The sequence below is a fragment of the Pseudomassariella vexata genome, assembly GCF_002105095.1.
Source record: "Pseudomassariella vexata strain CBS 129021 chromosome Unknown BCR38scaffold_13, whole genome shotgun sequence".
NCBI classification, from domain to species: domain Eukaryota; kingdom Fungi; phylum Ascomycota; class Sordariomycetes; order Amphisphaeriales; family Pseudomassariaceae; genus Pseudomassariella; species Pseudomassariella vexata.
This window is the reverse complement of record NW_024467968.1, coordinates 1,032,570-1,053,442: the sequence shown is the minus strand read 5'-3', so window position 1 is coordinate 1,053,442 and position 20,873 is coordinate 1,032,570. Positions and strand designations below refer to the sequence as shown.

General features: G+C 50.4%; 6 protein-coding genes across 6 annotated transcripts; 2 read left to right on the top strand and 4 right to left on the bottom strand.

Moving 5' to 3' along the window:
* Window positions 1–1,566: 1,566 nt before the first annotated feature.
* Window positions 1,567–2,188, top strand: BCR38DRAFT_412728 (uncharacterized protein; the record flags this gene model as incomplete). The annotated part of the gene is made up of 3 exons (XM_040858734.1): window positions 1,567–1,659; window positions 1,795–1,853; window positions 1,942–2,188. The coding sequence occupies 3 exons, from the start codon at window positions 1,567–1,569 to the stop codon at window positions 2,186–2,188; spliced, it is 399 nt and encodes a 132-aa protein (XP_040712308.1).
* Window positions 2,189–2,927: 739 nt separating this feature from the next.
* On the bottom strand, window positions 2,928–4,686 carry BCR38DRAFT_399067 (phosphomevalonate kinase; the record flags this gene model as incomplete). The annotated part of the gene is made up of 2 exons (XM_040857702.1): window positions 4,218–4,686; window positions 2,928–4,011 (listed from the first exon to the last, which is right to left on the bottom strand). The coding sequence occupies exons 1-2, from the start codon at window positions 4,484–4,486 to the stop codon at window positions 2,928–2,930; spliced, it is 1,353 nt and encodes a 450-aa protein (XP_040712307.1). The 5' UTR covers window positions 4,487–4,686.
* A 380-nt stretch (window positions 4,687–5,066) lies between these two features.
* On the bottom strand, window positions 5,067–6,715 carry BCR38DRAFT_488748 (uncharacterized protein; the record flags this gene model as incomplete). The annotated part of the gene is made up of 3 exons (XM_040864315.1): window positions 5,067–6,294; window positions 6,346–6,495; window positions 6,555–6,715. The coding sequence occupies 3 exons, from the start codon at window positions 6,713–6,715 to the stop codon at window positions 5,067–5,069; spliced, it is 1,539 nt and encodes a 512-aa protein (XP_040712306.1).
* Window positions 6,716–9,342: 2,627 nt separating this feature from the next.
* Window positions 9,343–10,455, bottom strand: BCR38DRAFT_350985 (pantoate-beta-alanine ligase-like protein; the record flags this gene model as incomplete). Its single annotated transcript, XM_040856615.1, has 1 exon — window positions 9,343–10,455. One exon carries the CDS (start codon window positions 10,453–10,455, stop codon window positions 9,343–9,345), a length of 1,113 nt encoding a protein of 370 aa, XP_040712305.1.
* Window positions 10,456–11,362: 907 nt separating this feature from the next.
* On the top strand, window positions 11,363–13,513 carry BCR38DRAFT_498577 (uncharacterized protein; the record flags this gene model as incomplete). Its single annotated transcript, XM_040864790.1, has 6 exons — window positions 11,363–11,508; window positions 11,575–11,731; window positions 11,788–11,908; window positions 11,960–12,886; window positions 12,942–13,124; window positions 13,178–13,513. 6 exons carry the CDS (start codon window positions 11,363–11,365, stop codon window positions 13,267–13,269), a joined length of 1,626 nt encoding a protein of 541 aa, XP_040712304.1. The 3' UTR covers window positions 13,270–13,513.
* A 6,358-nt stretch (window positions 13,514–19,871) lies between these two features.
* On the bottom strand, window positions 19,872–20,778 carry BCR38DRAFT_62222 (uncharacterized protein). Its single transcript, XM_040865522.1, has one exon. The coding sequence runs from the start codon at window positions 20,630–20,632 to the stop codon at window positions 20,177–20,179; it is 456 nt and encodes a 151-aa protein (XP_040712303.1). The 5' UTR covers window positions 20,633–20,778; the 3' UTR covers window positions 19,872–20,176.
* Between the last annotated feature and the right edge of the window lie 95 nt (window positions 20,779–20,873).

Genomic DNA, 20,873 nt, shown 5'->3' with positions numbered 1-20,873 from the left:
ACAGGTCTGCGTAGTACTATGGTGTTGAGTGTAGCTTGGCTATTTACTTGACTTCAGTAGCTTGGCATGCGACAGATTCGCGTCGGAGACCATATGCAGAAATAAAGCTCGGGTCAAGCGCAAGCGTCCGAAGAGTTGCGTCTCGTAAATGGCCTTCTGAAACATTCCTCTACCATTCCAATACAACCCCGATGAAATCACCTTCAGACCTTTCAAACGCGTTGCTGAACGGAAACAACGGCCCCATTCCTGATGATTCGGGTGCCTGGCCAAAATGATTGGAGGACAGGTTGCGACAGCATTCCGCTTCCGTTCAAGTTGTTCCCCTTTTCTTAAAAGACCCAACCCAGCTCAATATCATCATCTGCTTTCTTTGTGATATGTGCGTTGCATTGCGATCTTAACCCACTTGGCAGCCTAGTCTCCTCGGACTTGATTCATTTCGATAGCGCTCCTTTCAGTTTGATTGAGGCTCAGCCATCATCACTCCTTTATTGCGCTCGCTGCCTCACCCCTCCTCCCCTCCTCCCCGGGACCCTGGCCAGTTCTTCCGTCTTGTTCATTTCGAAACGGCCTTGTCCAGTCGGTGCCATCATTTGCGTCGGCTTTGGGGTCTTTTTGTATATCCAAAAGGGCGACTTAGATCCCCAGTAGAGGGAAGCCTTTCTCTTGGACGTCTCGTGATTAATTGCATGCTCTCATTCACTGCCTTAGTAACTATCCTGATCTTTTGTTTATTGGTCAATCAATCTCGGTAGCTACCCACCTCTTTCCCAGACGACTTTCTACAATTCCTACAGAGAGTCTACCCGCCCCAACTACGTACGGCTACTAGCAGCCTTTTTTCTTTGGTGGCGGCGACTCGCCACGAGTGCGAGTCGTTATTCAAACAAGTCGCCCCCAGCGACAAGAGTCACAGCAATTTGAGCCTATCGTGGCATCGGCGCATACAACATTTAGCCATCCTGGGGTGAACCTGCAAGCTCACTGTGCATTCGTTTGGTGAGTACCAACGACCGCATTCACCCTTTGGACCCTGCCGTGGCTGGACCAGGAACCAACACCTTCCAGGAACGGTGCTCCCGTATCGTTACCCAGCATCTGCATCTGCCCCCAAAAATTGTGTTAAATTCCAGAGCCTTTGCACATCACTCGCAAGCTCCGAGATTTGGCAAATTTTGCGCTTTTCAGCACTCGGTCAGTCACACAGCTAGCCCTTTTGTCCCAGGAGGCTAGCCGCAGAGTTTTTTTTTTGTTTGAAACTTGGTCGTTGTCACCATCACGGAAACCTCAGCCTTTTCGACACACCACCAGCTCTATCTCTCCACCCGCTGTCTGTGGCTACTGCCCCCAAGTCAAACACAATAATCCACTTGCGCGACACCACTAACCCGCCTTACGCACTTTTCGCTTTTCGAGAGACATTTCGAAAGTCTTTTCTCCGACCAGAAGTAAAAGTTTTGGGAGTAAGAGCTGCATTTGAATTTATATTCTCGCGCAAACAAACGCAAACAATCATTGGAACCAGCACCTACCGGATTCGACTCGAGTATGCCCATCAGCAACATGCCGTTATGCATCGGCTTCAAGGAATTCGCAACCCGCCTGCAGCACTTCATGGGTCGCAAGCCCAAGGCCAAGCGACGATCCATCACAATCGTAAGTTATGTTATCTTCTCTTTCTTCACTGCTACCAAAATGATGACATGCGAATACCACCGGGTGTTCACTTCCCATTTGCGTCCACGTGCCTACCTTGCGTCGTTACACTACTGACACTTCCATATTTGTTAGTCTGCACCATACAACTTCAAGCATGAGTCGGCCAACCTGCCCGGTATCTCGGAGGATGAGTAAGTTGCCTGCCTTGTCGCCTTTTCCATTGGAATTGGTTCCCAACTTGAGACAAAAATGCAAAATCTGACAATAATTCTCTTACAGGATCACAATCTTGAAGGAGAAAGCTGCCGCCAGCCGCCTTGGCGTCGCGGACGGAGCAGCCGACGGAGGTGCCGCCACTGCCGCCCCGTCGGCATCCCTGCGCATCCCCGGTGGTACCAGCCCCGGCGGCCGTCCCACACGCCCCGCCCCGCCTTCCCCCGTTCGCACCACCATCACACCGTCCGTGCACATCACCCCGAACACGCCCATCTCGCCTTCTGTGGCCGATGCCAACAACATGATTTGAACGCGACCTGATTTTCTTGTCATTTCACTACATTTCATCTTGTTGTGGTCATTGTCACCACCCAGCCCAAGCACATTGGCTTCATTTGATTTCATCAGCATGCATGTGCGCCCTTGTTTTGTAATTGCACATGAGATTTGGAGTTGAAGGGTCAGGTCATGTTCGGCCAAAAATGGAAGGGATTCCACGGCGTTGTGTTCTGGGTGAAATTGCCTGATCTGGCATGGGATGCGACTGAGTTCAGTCTCTGGATGATAATGGCAAGGCATGTCAGCGAGCATGGATTTGCGTGTATTTGATTTTTCCCCGACATCATGAGACAGTCAGACTTTGGTATTTGAGAGGTTGATGCATGACGAAAAGCCACACCTGCTGATTTGTAGCGCACAGGGAAAGGTTGTGCGATATGGACTAGGCATAGATCCGAACAATACAGGCAGACCCCGGATGAGGGTCTCGTGATACACAACAATATGGTACGCGGTCTAATGTACTCTGCTGGTGCTTCACTGCTGCCTCATCCTCGCCCTAGTCTACGTAAGCTCGTACAGGCTTTTGTACCCAGCGATTCAATCTGACTGCACTCCTCTCCCTTCCACTCAACCTCGCCCTCAAGGATATCGTCACTTCGAAGTATGTGGTCGTGTTGAACGTGTTCATTCCATCTCGTTTCTCATCAGTCTGCATAAACACAGTCATACCTTTGCGCTTTGTCATGTAGCAATCCAATTGCTTTCGCTCATGCCAACCAACCCTCATAACTCCCCAACTCCTCCCGCCTAACCCCCTCCATCTCCCCCTTAACCCCCAACAACCTGACCCTTCCCCCTCTCTCCTCTCCCCAATTCCTCACACACTCCTTCACCCTCCCCTCCGTCCCCTCGTCATCCTTCACCAACAATGCCACGGCGTCGAATCCGCCCGCCCCGGGAACAACCCCATTATACACGCCCTCCACCTCAGCCAACGCATCCAACAACGCCGTCTGCGCCTCGGGCTCAATGGGCGTCCCGCTCTCCGTGCCCATGGCCCGGATTAACTCCCTAATCGCACTCACCGCACTTACAATTTGCTCTGTGTTTCCTTCGGCCAGGACATTGCCTAGCGCCACGTTCCTCTCCTGCAGTGAATCCCACAATTTCCCCGCCTTCTCCGGCTGCGCCGCCCGCCACGCGAGGGCTTGCTTCACCATGCCCACCGTCTGCGTCCCGCAATCCACATCGCACATCCTCAGCGTCACTCCAGGAGGCAGCCGTACTCCCTCCTTTTCGATCTCGACGTCCCATATTTTACCTTCCTTATCATCCACGAGCTTCAACAGCGCGGGCGCGAAACCTGGGGCACCCGGCTCGGGCAGAGATACAAGAATCGAGGGGCTAAAACGCCGGTACCGACAGCTCCCGTAGACAGCGGCCGCGACGTCGAAGCCAGAGCCGATTTTACCCTGGGCGGCGCAGTGGGCGGCTTGGGCGAGGTTGTGCAGGGTGCGTTTTCCGTGGAGGGTGTTTATGTCGAAGACGGTTGGTGGTAAGTAGTGCGAAAGCAGCGCGGCGGTGAGGGCTGTCACCAGAGCAGCGGAGGAACCGAGGCCGGTTTTGTGGGCGTCCTTGAGGTTGGTGGGGAATTTGGCGAAGCGATTGGGGATTTTCTTGTCGCCGGGTTGAGAGGAATCCGACTGGGAGTAGTAGTCGTTGTCCGCTAGGATAGTGAGCTGAGAGGCGGTGATGGTGTGGGTGGGGAGGTGGTGCGCTGAGTATGAGATGTAGGTTAGGGCGTAGGAGAGGGCGGTCTCAACGAAGGGGTTTTGGTTTATCGTTTGGCCACTGTGAGGATGTTAGTTATGAATGCGAAGGGGCACTGTGTCGCGTATTAAATGGAAAGTGATGAAATGAGAAATATGAACGAGATATGTCATGACCAGAGATGAGAGAAGCCGAAACATTGTCATCACTCAGGACACCCATCTCATTCCTCATCATCCCCCTGCGTCCCTTGCCTCATGAAATTGACGAAAAGTAACCGAACTTACACGTGCAATTGTGTAACCTTGAACCCGCCCTCGGCAGCCGCCAAATGATACCCGTACCGCCACTGGCTCTCCAGGAACTGAGGGCTGATAACGACAATCTCCGACAGCTGAACGCCCTCGCTAGTCTCGATCTTCTGAGCAATGACGTTGATGCGCGCACTCAGCCCGAACACAAGCGCCGTGTAGTTCCGGTCCAGCACGAGGTAGCCGCCCGCGAGGAGCACCTTGCCCGGTGCGGAGATGGCGGTTGGGGTTGAAGAGTTCGGCATTTTTCCGTCTCTGTCTGTCCGTCTTCCTGCTTGCTAACCTCTAGCTGGCGTTGTTGTGGGGATCGGCGCAGGCGGGGAGGAAGAAATTTAGTCCACGTGCGCGCGCCGAATTGATGGTACAGCCGGAGAGAAGATCTATTCGGTCTTCAGAATCCAGAATTAGGGCCAGGGGAAAACTTGATGGGATGCTTGCTTGGGGTGGTGAGGAGCATAAAAGAAGGATTGGGACCATAGGGTACGAATTGCGGGGAAAGCTCGGATAGTGCCGTTGAGGAGCGGAGCGGATGTTCCTCACGGTACGTACGGTGCAGGCGGCCGCAGACCGACGATGCTTCATTTTCATGCATGATGACGGGGCCGATATGTCATTGTCACAAGCGGGCGGGCCTAATGGAACCAGGTCAATTGCATCGATAATGCATACATATGAGGCTGCTGTCTCAGCGCTTCTACTCTCAGGCACCTGGCCCCAGCAGGTAATATATTTGATCTGTGCCTGAAACTAAGCCGTGATGTTCGTCGCAACTCTCAGACAGCCTCCAATTGAGGTTGAAGCCGCATGTTTCCAACGGTTGAGACCTTAACACGTATACTCCAGTTCAAAATGAACCTGCGGCGTTCCCGAAAAGTTTGCCGGTACAGCGTACGAGATATTGTAGATCCAGTGGTCACGGAGGGTTGCGCCGTATGCAACATCCAACGGTTTAAGCCCCGGGGCAGACACATTGACGTCCAAACACGGAAGGTCGTCGAACCCTGTGACTATATGCCGGTTCTTGAGCGTCCAGGAAGGCGGGATGCCAGTAAGTGCAAAGGTGAAAATATTCGTCCCTTCTTGTGTCGTATTCGGGTAAGAAACCGTGAGAGTATTAGGGCCTGCTACTGCGGTGACTGTCGATGCGCTTGGGTACAGCGAAAAGAACCCATTGTATGGTCGCGGCGTGTGCTTGGGATCCGATGCCCAGTGAACAATGGCGGGCACAAATTGATCGCCGCGATTTTCCGCCTCGGCAACAGTCTCGCCTCCGATCATGAGGCCAGCGCTGATCCACGAGGTTGCGGTCCGCTTTTTGTCCGCGGTTAAGTCGTCCCAGATCGTGTTATTCAAGAAGCGACCACCTTCCCACCAGCCCTGTGCTGTCAATGTCGCCGCTGAGTCGTCATCGATATGTTGGCCAACCACATCCATGATCAGAGCTAGTGCAGCTCCTTGGGCCACATCGAAGAGGAAGTCGCCTTCACCTTTGGGAGGCTGTGGACTGTTTTCACGGCCAAATATTCCCCACAAGAACAAGGTGAGAATCTGAGAGTGTGTCGTTGCGTCGCGACTGTAAGCGCGGTCATAAGGCCCTACCAAGTTTCCTAGGTAGGGATTGTAATGCGCCGCGATATCTTTCCACAGGTCGGACAAAATAATCTTGGAGTTCTTGGTCATAGGCGCATCTGAGGGCCCATATGCAATGTTGGCCGCGAGTGCCCATATGTCCATGCCGTAATAGTTGGGTGCATTGTACTCCCCCAATGTGTCGGATCCGTTGCGTTGATATAATGCCAGCAAATCTTCGCCTTGCTTCCAGGCATAGTCAATCATGGTCTGGTTGTTCCTCCGCTTCCCAATCCAGCCTACCGTCAGCGCTCGCATCAGTGCAGGGTTGGTATAAGCCAGAATGAGGTTGTCGTCCTCGGGGTAGCTCCCATTTCGTCGCATCTCCCCAACCGCCCCAATCTCTAGGGCGTCTTCTATCTGACTTATTAAATCATCAGTGAGAAGATGGGAGAACTCTTCCACGATTTGAACAAGTTGCGTACTGTACTAATAGTCAGCTCTACTTCTGATGAATTGAACATTGATCACGCACCCAACGAACTCTCTCCAATTTGGATCGTAAGTGTTGTATATATCGGGTGGGTACAGTGTACCGTCGGGTGTTGGATCCGGCGCATCTGGTGATACTTTGAAAGTACCATACCAAGCAGCATCGAAGTCAATGGTCATTTGAGTGGCGAGTCTGTCGCTGGGTCAGCTGAAACTGTAACAAGACTAAAATGGACTTGTCGGCTGACTTACACACTCTCGATTGCAGCAATACCACACTCCACGTCGTCTCCTTCTGCCCGGTAGAGCAGTCCAGGAACATACCATGCTGTGAATCGAGTCGACCACTGTCCCTTGTCCTGGTACCATATATAGTTGTAAGAGCGATCATATCGCGAGTCTGACACTTGCATGGAATAATCGAAAAGGCTCTGGGCAGCTATTACACACCAATTTCAGTGCTGAGTTCTTATACAACACGTGACGGTGTTTGGTTCGCTTGGTAAAGTACCTGTTGACAAACGTGAAGTATTGCGTGGAATGATTGGTGTCGCCGCGGTTAGGCATAGAGCCAGTCCGGCTATTGCTGAGGATGAGAAACCCATGCTGGCTAATGACCTCTAGCTCTCCTCCAATTTTGGGCATGAGAAGCAGTAGCTCGAGAGGACGCAGAACACCAGCACACATATGGCACTTGTCATCATTTTGAAGGCAAGGTTACTCCTCACCGTCCACGGAGTCTCTCCGACCTCGAGACCATGGACCATTGGGCTCATCGTCGTATGCCGGCCGGTACGTTGCATCCTAGCTGCAACCCAATGGTTCCGGTGGTATCCAAAAAACCTGGAAATTGTACATTACGTAGAGCATGGTGCCAAAGCCGAAGACTGAACAGCTGATGTCTAGCCCTAAGTCGCAAAATATCCATATCAGGATTGTTTACGTACCGACAATCCAATCAACTTTGAACCGTTGAATTGAGTAGACGACTAGCTCCAATACGCCCATTTCTATCTGGTAATTGTTCGTGGAAACTAGCCAGCCACAGCTCGCCTCCTGGAAATAGTGATCCGGACCGGACCGTAGCGGACATCCTAGGCCTCGCATCTACAAGGTCGAGTGCGGGGAAATTTGGGGAGAGTGCCGGTTCGGGGTTGCTTCATACTATGGTAGTAGGCGGAGATCCATCGAGATAACCGTGGTTGACATGGTTTGGATAACTGTCGGTGCGCGCGAGAAGCTCGCTTGAAGTTGGGATTGAGAACGAGAAATTGGAGCGAGCTCCGAGCATGATCGCGCTCGGGGAAGCGCTTACCGAACGTGCCAAGCCTTAAACTCAAGCCGAAAGCGCCTCCCCGGATTCCTGACGTAGATATATATCTTGCGTCAACTACAAAAGAAAAGGCGGAATAGTTGCACACCTTCACGTTAAATATGGCAAAATTCTCTCATACTCGACATGTATCGGAGGCTGTAGCTGTATCTTGGCCTCAAACCCGCGGAGCACCTGGAAACTAAAAATCGCGATACAAAGGGACGTCTTCATGTTAAATGCGAGCTAATGTCAAGAGTCGTGTCGCCATTTATCTTTTTCATTAACCACCCATGGGTATTAATTTGTGTTCGTTCCTAACAAGAGCTTACGATATTCACTCTCATGCGCGAAGCTCTGTGACCGAGTTTCATGTAGATATTCCTATTCCGATTGAATTGGCCCGATCAAAAGTCGAGACCTCAGGATTCTGAAATATAGCAAGGACTCCTTCATGAGAAAGTGCACATGCGAGGGAGTAAGAATCAAGGCAGGACTTATCATGTGACTCAGTCTGATGAGATACCAGTTGGTGACTTCACGTCTCAGAGCCACACGCAATCAACCTTTTATATAAATGTGCTGTTTTCTTTAAAGTCCGGTGGAAAAACAACATCTTCAAGTACATCCGGCCATCGAGCATATCTCTCATTCTCAGACATTACCATCATACTTATACCCACTCGGACAACACGGAAATCGATTCGCCAGGACGCATCCTGTCTGCGAACCACCATCACGCCCCTTGCCATACTTTCAACAAACTATGCTCCTCTCATCACGCACTTCTCTTCCAGGAACAAACCACAACAGGTGAATCCACAGCCCCAAATCCCCCACCCTTCAGTGCAGGCGACCGCATGAAACAGTACGAATTCGCCTACAAAATCACCCCTTGTCCAGCCCTATGCTCCTGCATCTAGACGACCACAACTTCTCCTGCTTCACCTCTCACTTCAACCGGCCCTTCGACGAACACATCCACGCCGCCATGCTCTCCACTAGCGTCAACCTTCTATCCTTCTTCCCCAGTGCCAGCGTAGCCTAGATGCAATGCGACGAATTGACCTTCGTCTTCCCCTCCAGAATCCAATCCTTCAACTCTTGGCTACAAAGGCTCATCTCCCTAGCCACGAGCCATTGCAGCTCGCGGTTCAATACGCACCTCTTCACGGCCTAGACATCATCTCCGGAACTGAAAGTCGGGAAGGGGCGTCCGAGAAGCTGGGAGCGGCGCAGTTTGACGGTCAATTCTTCGCCGTCCCGACCGTGGAGGAAGGCGCTGAGATGACTGCTTTGGCGATGTAGAGGGGATGCAGTGTGGAATGCGGCGGGGGCATTTGCAAGGACGATATTAGGTACTAAGGAATTGCATGGGAAGACGACGGAGGAGGTGCCGGGGATAATGCGAACACAAAACGGGGGTTGTATTTGAGGAGGCGGTGCCGAGGTCGACGGTGGAAGGGTGTTCGCTGAGAGGGAGCAATATAAACATACGCGGGTGAATTTCAAAAGTGGGTAAGGGAGCTGACGATGATGACTAGGATAGGACTAGAGTTGAGGAGAGGGCTGTGAGGGATTTTCTCCGGAGAATCTTCGCCTGGTGACAGAAGTATTCGTGTTATGAGATGGAGTCCACTTGGTGTTCTAATGATGGTACACGTGAATGCTTAGGACATCAATCATGTGGGTATGTGCAAAGCCTAGTCTATATGTGTATGCCAATGTTCAGACAGATGGCTTCAACACAATGTTGTCAATAAGTCGGACAGCAGGACCTCCGCTGTGCCCAAGATCCTCACCTTCTTGGGGCGACTCGACGGGCAGCATCTTGAGCGCGCCACTCAAAATACCACCATTCTTGGGGTCAACTTCGGTAAGCTCCTCCATCGTCTCCGGGTCCGCCAGAGATATGTAATCAACCTCGAACTTGACCCTCTTCTCAGGGGAGAGAGTCATCTGCTCACTGAGAGTATCAGTGGTGACTGCGGTTGCAGCTCCCAGTATCGACTCACGGTCGAAAGCACCGTCCAAATACTGCTTCTCGGCAGCTCGGAGTGCTCGGCTCAGGACTGTCGCGGCCTGTCTTCTCCGCGCCCCGAGGTAGACGTTACGCGAGCTCAGTGCCAATCCGTCAGGCTCTCTAATGGTGGCGCCAATTTCGACATCCATGGGCAACATGAAATCCTTGACCATCTTTTTGATAACCACGGTCTGCTGCACATCCTTCTGGCCAAAGTACACCTTCTCAGGCTGCACGATATTGAACAACTTCATGCACACGGTAGCCACGCCCCTGAAAAAGGTGGACCGGGTCGCGCCCTCAAGCACCTCGCTCACTGGCGTCAAGCTCACAAAGCTCCCTTTGGAGTCTACTTCTTGCCCTGGAAATCCCGAAGGGTACATCTCACTCGTCGTTGGCGCAAATACAGCACTAATGCGGCCCAAGTTGCCTCCATCGTCTGCGAGGTCCCTGTCCAGCCCCGCCAAGATCTTGCAATCACTGTCCCATGTCACCGGGTACGATGCCAGGTCCTCGCTAATACCAAACTGAGCCGGGTTCACATATATGCTGACCACGACATGATGGTTCTCCCGCGCCGCCTCGCGGATCAGCGACAGGTGTCCTTGATGCAGAGCTCCCATGGTCGGCACGAGGCCTACGAGGCGATGGTCGAGCATGTGAGGGCGCCTCCATGTTCTGACAGCGTCGACGGTGCGCAGGATGCGGATGGAGCTTGATGGGATAGTTTCCCTCCGGAACGAGGTTCGGCAAGCCGACGCGAGGGTTCGGACGAGTGGTGGGTGGTTCGAGGCACGCGCCGCTGCCACGCTGCGCATTGTGTTGGCCAACATGGTTGGCGGCAATACAGTTGGAGATTAAGGGGAGGGTACGACAACAGAGCACAAACAATCTTTCGAGTTTTGAGAGACGGTCAGAGCCATCGCGGTGACTAAATTTCAGATGCAGCAGCTGTGATGGCATCTGCTGCGGACATTTGAGCATCTCCCATGCTTGATTTGATGTTTTTGGGCGGCACTTTGACAGGAGCTTGCTCTAGTATGGTGCACGTGCCCTCGTCAGCCCCTCCACTGCATCTCGGCCGATTTTAGAAACACAATTGAATGCATGGACCGTTGGTTGACATGCAGGGTGGCAGGGCAAGTGCAACACTGCCAACCACCGAAAGCTTGCTCATGAAGCTTCTAAGCCTGGAATCCGATCTCGAGCTTTGCTAACAAGAACCAAAGACATGTTACGGCAATATTGTGCCGATGGTCAACGGCACGCATGTGAACTGAGACACTTGTAGTCCAGTAATGGTTTGAAGATTCGACGCTTCTGGTAGGACGAGGCCATCAAGCAACGCCAAGCCGTTGATCCCCCTTGAACACGCGGCTGACCACTTCAAGAGATAGCGTCGATCTCGTACTGCGGGGGGCGTTTGACGTGTTGGCTGGTTTACCAGCTTCTAACCGCCTTTCGACCAGTCAAATGTGCCCTCGATTGGCTGTCTCTAGGATCTTGACTGCTGTGTGACCCGCGATACCCTTGCCTGTCTCCTCATAAGAGAACTGCTGATGCGGCTGCAAGGGTGGCTCTATTTCAATCGACCAACAACCAACGAGTTTGGCAAGTCGCAAACATTCGCATCCTCCACCTCATTGAAATGCCTTTATATGCCCTTCTCTCTCGGTGACAGACTCGGGCTTTGAAGCTCTTTATTTTCTAACTTTATTCAACAAAATGGCTCGGCTACCGGTACTTACCTTCATGCTAGCTGCATTCGCACTCGCTCAGAATCCCGGCGGAGATCAACAGCCGCTCAGCGACGACAAATTCGACTACACAGAAGCCTGTCCTGATTATGTTCAGTACTCCGCGTATCCACAGTGAGTTCTTTTGCGTGCTCAACGCCGAGCCAAAGGAGCTGTGAAGCTAATTTACTATCGCCACAGTCGTCCTTTGAGCGAGGGGCCTCTTGCGCTGCCTTACCAACGGCCCGACCCTCGATGTCGAACCTTCCACTCGGACGCTATCGAGAAAGTGATAGACGATTTGACATCGCGTATGAAAGATCCAGATCTTGCGCGGTTATTTGAGAATGCGTTTCCTGTCAGTCGTCCTGAGCATAGGCACCCGGGAGATGGACGTTAATGGTCTTGATATAGTCCACAACCGATACTACAATTAAGTTTCACACCGGAGGTGCCAAGTATAAGAGCATAAAGGATAAGAGAAGCACGTACAACGAGGGCAAATGGGAGGGCCCGCATTCTTTCGTCATCACCGGTATGGCCCTTTGGCAAGGCGCGTTCGCGAACTCCGACTGACCAGAAGCAGGAGATATTATTGCAGAATGGCTTCGTGACTCAACGAATCAGCTTTCTCCGTATCAATCTCTAGCCAAGAAAGACCCAGCAATCCACCAGCTGATCCTGGGAGCAATCAACACGCAGTCGGAATATGTCATTGAGTCGCCGTACTGCAACGCTTTCCAACCGCCGCCCATAAGTGGACTGCCAATAAGCTACAATGGCCAGGACGATGCAGTCCATCCGACGTACGAGCCATCTTTTGTATTCGAATGCAAGTACGAGCTTGACTCTTTGGCGCATTTCCTTGCACTGGGTAACGATTTCAACGACCACACCGGCTCGACGGACCATCTCACTCCGAGATGGTACATGGCACTGGAGACTCTGCTCAACGTCCTCGAGCAGCAGTCACAGTCAACTTTTGATCCTGACACTGGACGTTATCGGAGGAACGAGTACACTTTCAGCCGCCACACCAACATTGGCACGGAAACGCTAAATCTGCAAGGCATTGGGAACCCGCTGAATAACGGCACGGGTCTCGTACGGTCTGCTTTCAGGCCAAGTGACGATGCTACCATCCTTCCCTTTTTTATCCCCGCAAACGCCATGATGGCTGTCGAGCTCAGGCGAACCAGCAAAATGCTCAGGGCAGCAAAGCAGCATGTTCTTGCTCAGACTGTAGAGAAGTGGAGCCAGACCATTACCGACGGTATCTGGGAGCATGGCGTAGTGCGCCACAAGCACTTTGGCGATGTATTTGCGTACGAAGTCGACGGGTACGGGTCGTCCATCCTCATGGATGATGCAAACTACCCATCTCTTCTCGCATTACCGTTGATGGGCTTCGTGGATCGGGATGATCACGTGTACAAGAATACGCGGAAGATGCTTCTCTCGAAGCAAGCCAATCCTTATTATTTGTCAGGGCGAGAATTCCACGGTATTGGAGGTAAGTCGTGCGGTCAGCTGTAGGCCATGGATTGGAATTGACAATGCATACTTAGGACCACACATCGGACTGTCCAACGCCTGGCCAATGAGCTTGCTCATTCAAGCTCAAACATCAGACAACGACGCCGAAATACTCGACTGCATTGATCTTGTTCTGAAGTCCAGCAAGCTCGGCCTAGTACATGAGAGTGTGGACGTAAACTCCCTCGGCTCCTACACCCGGAGCTGGTTCGCATGTAAGTCACCCCGTTTTCGAACGGACAAGTCCTCGAGCTAATCAACCTCTTAGGGGCAAACGGTGTGTTCGCCGAGACGATCCTCGACGTTGCGCGGAGAAAGCCGGAGTTGATATTCAAGGATGACAAGCCATACGAGATATAGCGTGCATGAGGTATGCATGGGGAAGCTGGGGTGGTTTTACTATGAGGCCTGGACAGAGAAGTATATGAACTAGGCAACTCGCTCTGCGGTCATGCGTCAATCAGCATTGTATATATACTGTATTGAGGCAAGGGCAGGCCCGGCTCTACTGGATGCCGAAGAATCAACCTGAATGATAGACATGCGAATTTCTTCATTTTGGATCTCACTTGCTGCGGGCTGCTACTGACATGGTAATCGTCACACTTTCGTGATTGTTTTCGCGTCTGATCGGGCAGCGTGACAGTCGTTGGTAATGTGCAAATGTGCGTTTAACAGCGTGTAATAATGCCTTCTAAGTGGATCAACTGCTTGTTTTCTTTGTCCATGAACCTTGTTCAATTGCCTTTATATGAACAAAGAAGCGATTTTAGCAGCTGGCATGGGGTCACACAATATTGCACAAATCGCCCAGGCGGCCAAATCTCCTGAAGGAATTCGCAATTCGGTAGTTGGGTTGCGGATGGCATATTCATGTTCGTTCGGACGGCGGTTCGGGACCGGAAATCTTCGTCTCAGGTATATCTGTTGTGGCTTTGGCTATTTAACCTCGATATTCCTTCACTGCTCTTTCGACCTATTCCATTTAAAAGACCTGCTGATTTCTACCGCACGCCTATATGTCTTGGAACCCTCTCGATCATAATCCTGTCCCTTTTCACCCATCCGCTCATTGTTCGCAGCCCCATCATGGAAACAATCACGCAAGAAGCGCTTGCTAAGTAACAACAGCTTCAGAGGCTCAATTTTGAGCTCAGGCCATAGTCCTTAGAAGCTGGGGTATTTCTGAATCCATCGAAACCCCCCTCTTCAACCAATGAGCTGGCCGCTGTCCTTGCCAACAAAAGTTGATTATAGGGGTGTACTAGACTGTTCCTCTGTTGCTATTCTCATTTCAATATATTAAGAAATTGAAATTACAATGCGTTTCTCAGGCGGTGTGGTATATTGACGTTTAAGGGGTAACCGACCAAGGGTCAGGTTTTGAGCGGTATCAACGTCTTTTGAGACCTGCCCACACTGCGAAGTCGCACACTGTGGGGCATCCTTCCTGTTTCTGTTGAATTTTCTTTGTTTTTGTTGTTTTGAAGTTGTGGTTGATGCAATTATTGCTAGTCAACTGATGATGGATGGACCCTGTTCTAAACCCTTGGCAACGGCCAACTGTTAGAACTTCAGGAACGAAACCTTTGGTGTATCAGTAACTGACTCAAGTGTACAGCCAAAAGACACCTTTTTCTGTACTCAAAGCCTTTGTGGCCACAATAAATTCTATGTTTTTTGTGGCTTGCGATAATTCCGATACCTAAGGCTACAGCTCTACTATTCATTTCGACTGTTCAAGCGTGACTCCTTCACGTTTATTCAATTCACTTCAAAGATTCTAAATCCACGTCAGGGGCTTGAATGTCCATAATATTATAACCAATGCGTTGCAGCATCTCGCGTAGAATTTCACGGACAACAAAATAAGTTGAAATGTTAATGGCTTTCCTCTTTTCTCTAAATACAAGGTGGCTGTAATTTAATACGGAAGCATCAAGGATCGCGTGCTATCTTAGTTTCTTCCTTGTTCTGCCACTAGGCATTGTCCCTTTGTCCAGCTGACAGCGTCAACCTGTTATGAGCAGAACGTCAGAAAGGCTTAGCTTATTCAAACATTTACGCGAAACTTTTAGATTCTCGAAACACTGGAGTAAGCTTATATTCAATAAATGTCACTATGTGGGTTTCTATGGCCTCCGAAATCCAGGTAATTGACTCAGCTTCCTCATTTAGTTTTGGATTACCAATCAGACATGGTCGCCTTAGAGTCCCGATGTTGTCATGCACTGTTACTTTGTTATTGCCTCCATTGATGAAGATTGTCTCCCTGAGCTTCTGTGCATGTTATGGAAGATAAGCTTAACCTGAGCGAGCCCTACTATCGGACCATGCAGACCCTTTGAAGTCCACGCAACAGGGGAGATGTAGGCCATGATCTGCTGCATGAAATCGTCCTAGAGTTATCCGAGACAAACTGTTACTATGATAATCAGGATAGATGCACTTTTATTGCTTTCTCGGAGCTCGACAACCCACAGAACTGCCTCCTCCGTCGAGCAAATGATCTTGCCCAATCATCAACCTATTCTCCGGTAGAGAATAAAGATTGCATCAGTAGCTTTAAAGTGTACAGCACATTACTGATGGTAGAATAATATTCTCCCGAAGAAGTATATCCCGCGGGTTTGAGCGGCTATAACCTGGTATCCATCGAGGCTCTTCGACATTTGTGGTCGATGGCCTGCTGGGCTAGGCGTGATGACGCCGTTCGCAACCCGGTAGAACCATCACCAGAAGAGCCAAAAGAAAAACCCAAAAAGGACCTAAAACTATAGGCAAACTGGCTTTGAACACGTTGGTGGGAGAAATTCTTGATACTAATGATGTGGGCCTATCAACAGCGAGCTTCCCAGCAGTGGCGTATCTCCCCGGGTTTAGGGAAAGTATAAGGGCATACCTAGTCAACAACCCAGGCTTCCTAAAACGCCCCGACGGAGTTGGGGACTTTTCTCAGTTCCTGAGCCTGAGGAGATGACAGAGCTTTTATATCGTCAACGGCTGCAGGGAAAACGCTAGAATCCGTGCCATTGACGTTTCGTTCAAACAGCATAAAACCGAGGAAGGATTCGTCAATATTCACTTCTTACTATCGGGAATTACGATGGATTTCCATGTGCATACCCCTCAAGTCGACCTCAAGCGGTGCTCAGGGGGTTGAAGAACAGCTATTTATAATAGGGTTAGCACACGGACCTCTTCCAGCAATAGCTGGGTGGCCCAGGTTGGGCTTTCCAACGAGGGACCCCGACGCCCTGCCCTACCTGAACTCTCAGGAAATCAAGACAAAGGTTATGTTCCTCACGTACTAGCCAACGAGGATGAAGCGAAAGCTTCGATCAAGTACCACAAGCCAGGACGGTGTCAGACTTAGGTAGAGAAACCTCTGCACTTGTGGTCCCCTTGCACGACACAACGCTTGTTCAGGGTGGGTAACCGAGTGGTTCTATCAGCTTCTGCAATACTTCCAATTGAGAACGGCGGAAGAACACAGGGAAAGCCCGGCGACTCTCGCTTTGAGAGCTATAGTATAGAGAATGGAGGTCAGGGTAAGTAAATGTAGATTGTGCGTTAGTTGCCTTCCTTTCCAGCTAACCGTTGAATAACAGGACGGCTGGAAAATCAACTCCTTCCAGAGATAGCCCAAAATATATGGGCGCGGCAAGGTGGCGATTTTGGAAGTCCGACAAGCCCGTTTGAAGATGTACAACAAGGAGGCCGGGCGTTACTCATCATCGTCGAGATAGCAGCACATCGCCGGATCTATCAACAGTCAAAGGAAGGGAACGTGATGGTCGATCGATGCTGATACGATTTCGTATTTAGCGACGGTTATGGAAATTTCGACATCAGGAGTTTCAACCGGTACGAATCCCTCGCAGCTGCTGGCGTATATGCAGAACTACGACACCCATAAGAGATCCCACTTCTCTGGGACAGTTGCTGATTCCGGGAGGTGATCGGGGGGTTGTTGGTGTTGGGAGGCAACGTACCTATGTGTAGCGCCGAGGAGTTCGGACATAGCATCAGTCCGTTTAGAGATTCTTTGAGTGCAAGGTTGAGGGATTTGGATGTCGGCAGCGATACCAGCGATGAGTGGACAGAGCTTACATACAGCATTTGTCAAATCCTCGAAAGCCAAAAGGGGAAATAGGAAAAATGGCGGTTGCCTCACTGCCAAAATCTTTCCTTTTCTGTCCTTTCATAGTGTTAGCCAATGTACATACATGAGGCGGATTTAGTTTGCAGAGGTTGGGTGACCAGTGCACTCCCCAAACATGAAATAATACAAGCTACTAAACACAAAATGTTTAACTGAATCTAATGGTAATTACCCGTCGTCGGGGGCATGATGGATCGATTACCACGTACACAGCCTACTATATCTGGGTTCGTTTCTATATTAATTTAACATATCCTTGAAGTATGGTTGTCTGTCAACGAGACTGTGATATCGGACTTAGGAGTTCAAAAAGTCTATGGCAGAAGTAATCCCGCAAATAAACCGGATAGAACCCAAACAACATATGTCTCTCTAAATGCACTATTTAACTGACTCTTATGACTTGAAAGCAAAAGCATACAGGGCTAATGCCAAACTACACTTTCCCAAAGGCCAAAATCCAGTCTTATCCTCATATGTAGAGCGATTAACCAGGCAGGCTATAACAAACCCAAGCCCGCTAAATTGTGATCTCGGTCGTACCGTGAAGCCCCTACACCAAGGCTATACCGCTGGATATACATACTCCAAGCCATATTCCCAGTAACCGTATTTCATTCCGTCGATGTAGGTCTTCAAATCTTGACGACGGTCCTGGAATCGATCTAGCAACTGATCGGTCGCGGCCTCGAGAGCTTGGCGGCGCTGCCCACGACGGCAGTGTTGTAAAATGTATATTTGAGCTCCCTCCGCAGGGAGGGGATAACATGTCGTTCATGATCTGCCCCAGACCAGTATTAGCAAGTATCGTTTTCTTGCCCCGCACAATCATGATAGCTTTGATTGGATAAGGCAGCAGCTGCCGGATGGCCTTACTGCAGTGAGGACAACGGTCTGATGGAAAATGGGTTGAATATCTGCATCATCCTGGATATCATCGCTGCCAACCATGTAACTAGAGTTAACTTGTAATTCTTTTGTAAAGAAAGATCAAAGAACTTTAGCACGCCGCCAAGACCCCTACAACACTCGTGCCCATCCGACACGGCAGATACTTGTCTATAGTTGGCGCCTCGCCGCTCAACTCCGAGTACTTCTTTACCTCGCACACTCCCATATACCTTAAGAGTTCATCCAAGAGCCTCAGCCTTTGCCCGCTCGTCATCCTAAACGCGGCCGCTTCGTCGGCACGGGGCGCGCGTGGCTGGGGTTACCGGACGGCGGATTGTCCGCCAGGTACTACTTTCTCAGTTCAAAATCCGGGGCGGCTTACTTATGCAGGTCCAGGTGTTGAACTTGTCTTAGAATTTCTAATAGAATTTCTAAGTGGTGACTGCAACCCGTTGGCCAGTCCTTGACGGTGTAACGAAACCTCTAATAGTATAGCTGCGTAAACCACTAAAGATTCTGTAAGGGTTTGTGCTAGTAAGTAAGTCCTGCTGCGGAGTCCTTTAGCAATAATATCGGGGTCTGACGTATGGAGTATAGTGCTTTGGGGTAACTGAAGTATTCAAGTAGGGTAACTGGGAATAGAGTCGTCAAGGCAGTTTGCCTCACCAATGGGTTAGATTGATGCTTAGATTGATCACTGAAGTAGAGACTGTCTATCTATGAAATGCCTGGGAGTCCTGTCCCTTATATACCCATCTCTCCTTCACTGATCCCCACTTGGATACGTTGGTTGAATGATTGATTGAAATTTAACGTCTCATCACGTGAGACGTGCCGGGCGCAGTGCCGGCAGGGTCAATGCTAGTCGAATCTATGTTACAGGGGACTGTTGGATACGTTGGTTGTCCAACATATCCAACATATCCAACATATCCACCCCTGTAGGTCACGTGACCTATCAGTCCTTTCCTTCCTCCGATGCGGGGTCCCGTGATCCTAGTGTCTGTATCCACCTGGCCTGCCGACGGGCCTGTAATGTTGGTTCAGTGCCAACGGTTCGTAACAGACGGGCGTTCGGAGACCGAAGCTTCTGACCTTTGAGCGTCGCGACGTATTCTGAGATCCTAATGACGGACCCATGACGATGAGGACAACGACGAGACAGACAGACAGACACGGCGAACAGGATGCCTGATCTGCCGAGAATAATCTAGATGCGACACACGGACTTCTCCCAAATTCACAATTTTCTTGGAAAAGAGAGCAACTGATCGCCGATCGCCCCGTCTTCGATCGATTACTAATGGTCCGGCACGCTGAACATGTACAAAGTAAAGCCCGTGAGGGTCCACCATATCTTTACTAAATTGAAGTATTTTGAAATTGTGATGGATTTAAACATATAGGACGCTATACGCCATACGTAGACGAACCGTGAGGAAAGCCTCGCGTAAGTTACGCGTAAATCCCGTATCCTACGTCAGACCTTACGATACCGCATCTAGTCAGCCGTTACTTTTAAACTTCGAGGATAGCTTGATTAAGCTACTTACTAAAGCTAAAGAAAAGGCCCTCTGTAACTATGTTAACCGGCTTAATATGATTAACTTAAGGTTCGCGTCGAGTTCGTTACTAACTGTGGGATCGCACTGGTACTGGCATTCCGGCTACGAAGGTGAAGAAGGGAAGTACAGGCAGGGGGGTCCAAGCCGCACAAAGACACTTAAGTATCTTGCCCGTATCCCACGTGACCGTAGGCTACCAATCCCACACTAACGTAGGAAATACTATCCTAAGTCGTTTTTCAACACCGTAAAAGAAGCTGAAGACATCGATTAGTAGGCCGATTAGCGCTAGCAGAAGTTATCGAAACTGGTCATATGTTGCCGTTGTTACGAAGAATTTTGTCTAATATTGAAAATTGGTGTCCAACACCAGTCCGAAGTAAGTGGGTGTGGCACGGGCAGTGTAGGTAGGTAACAGCCGAGGATCACTCGTTTCGCTAAATTTAGTTTCCATCTGGTATGATCTACATCTACACCACGTAGGGGCAGGGACCAATCGAGCCCTGCAAGTGAACTACGTAGTAGTCGAACCAGGTAATGTCTTCGGGCATGGATCAGCATAACGGCCCGGTAGTTGGCACGGGGCTGTTCCCTTTTCATCTATTTTCCACCAGGGTCTGGGGAACCTCCTTTCCGATCGATTGGCCTACGAATGTAGACAAATGTGGTCGTGTCTCTTGCCGAATGTCGGCCGATCCTTTTTTTGTTTTATTTTTATTTTATTCATTTTATCGTTGTGCTGGCATCGCTCACTGCGCTTCATGTTCCAAACAACGAAGGAGTCGCCACAATAATATTCTACAAATGATCCCAAGACCCAGCGGCGCGGGTCCTGACATGTAGCCCCGCTGCCTCTGCGGCACAGTCTATGTAGCATTGCTGGGATCACTAAATGGACTAGGCAAAAGACTCGTTCGAGGACAGCGGGTTTCGCGTAAAACTTTCGCTGGGTCCCTGAGGAAGATACCATGTCTATCCACAGATAACAGGTTGAAGTGTTGCACTTACTGTTACGTTCCAGCCCACTATCTGGCAGGGCTCGGAAGAGTTCCCCGATGCGAATTGCCGCTGGTGCCAGATGGACAAAATGCTCGCGTCGCATTCGTTTGACGTCGAGGCTCTGACGAACCTCCTCGATATCAGTGGGATTTATTATACGGTGATGGATCAAACACGGCAATAGTCACCATCGCCGTCGTCGTCGTCATGCAGAGCATCAAGGATGCACTGAGCAGAATCGCTCGCGCAACTCGAGGGGATGCGGGTTCCATACGTAATAGCATGTCGCATACTACCAGCCGAGCGAGTCGAGCCAGCGACGATAGCGGCGACAAGGCATCATC

Coding starts and splice junctions, on each gene's coding strand:
- BCR38DRAFT_62222 (XM_040865522.1), bottom strand. CDS start 20,632: ATGCGACGCGAGCATTTTGTCCATCTGGCACCAGCGGCAATTCGCATC.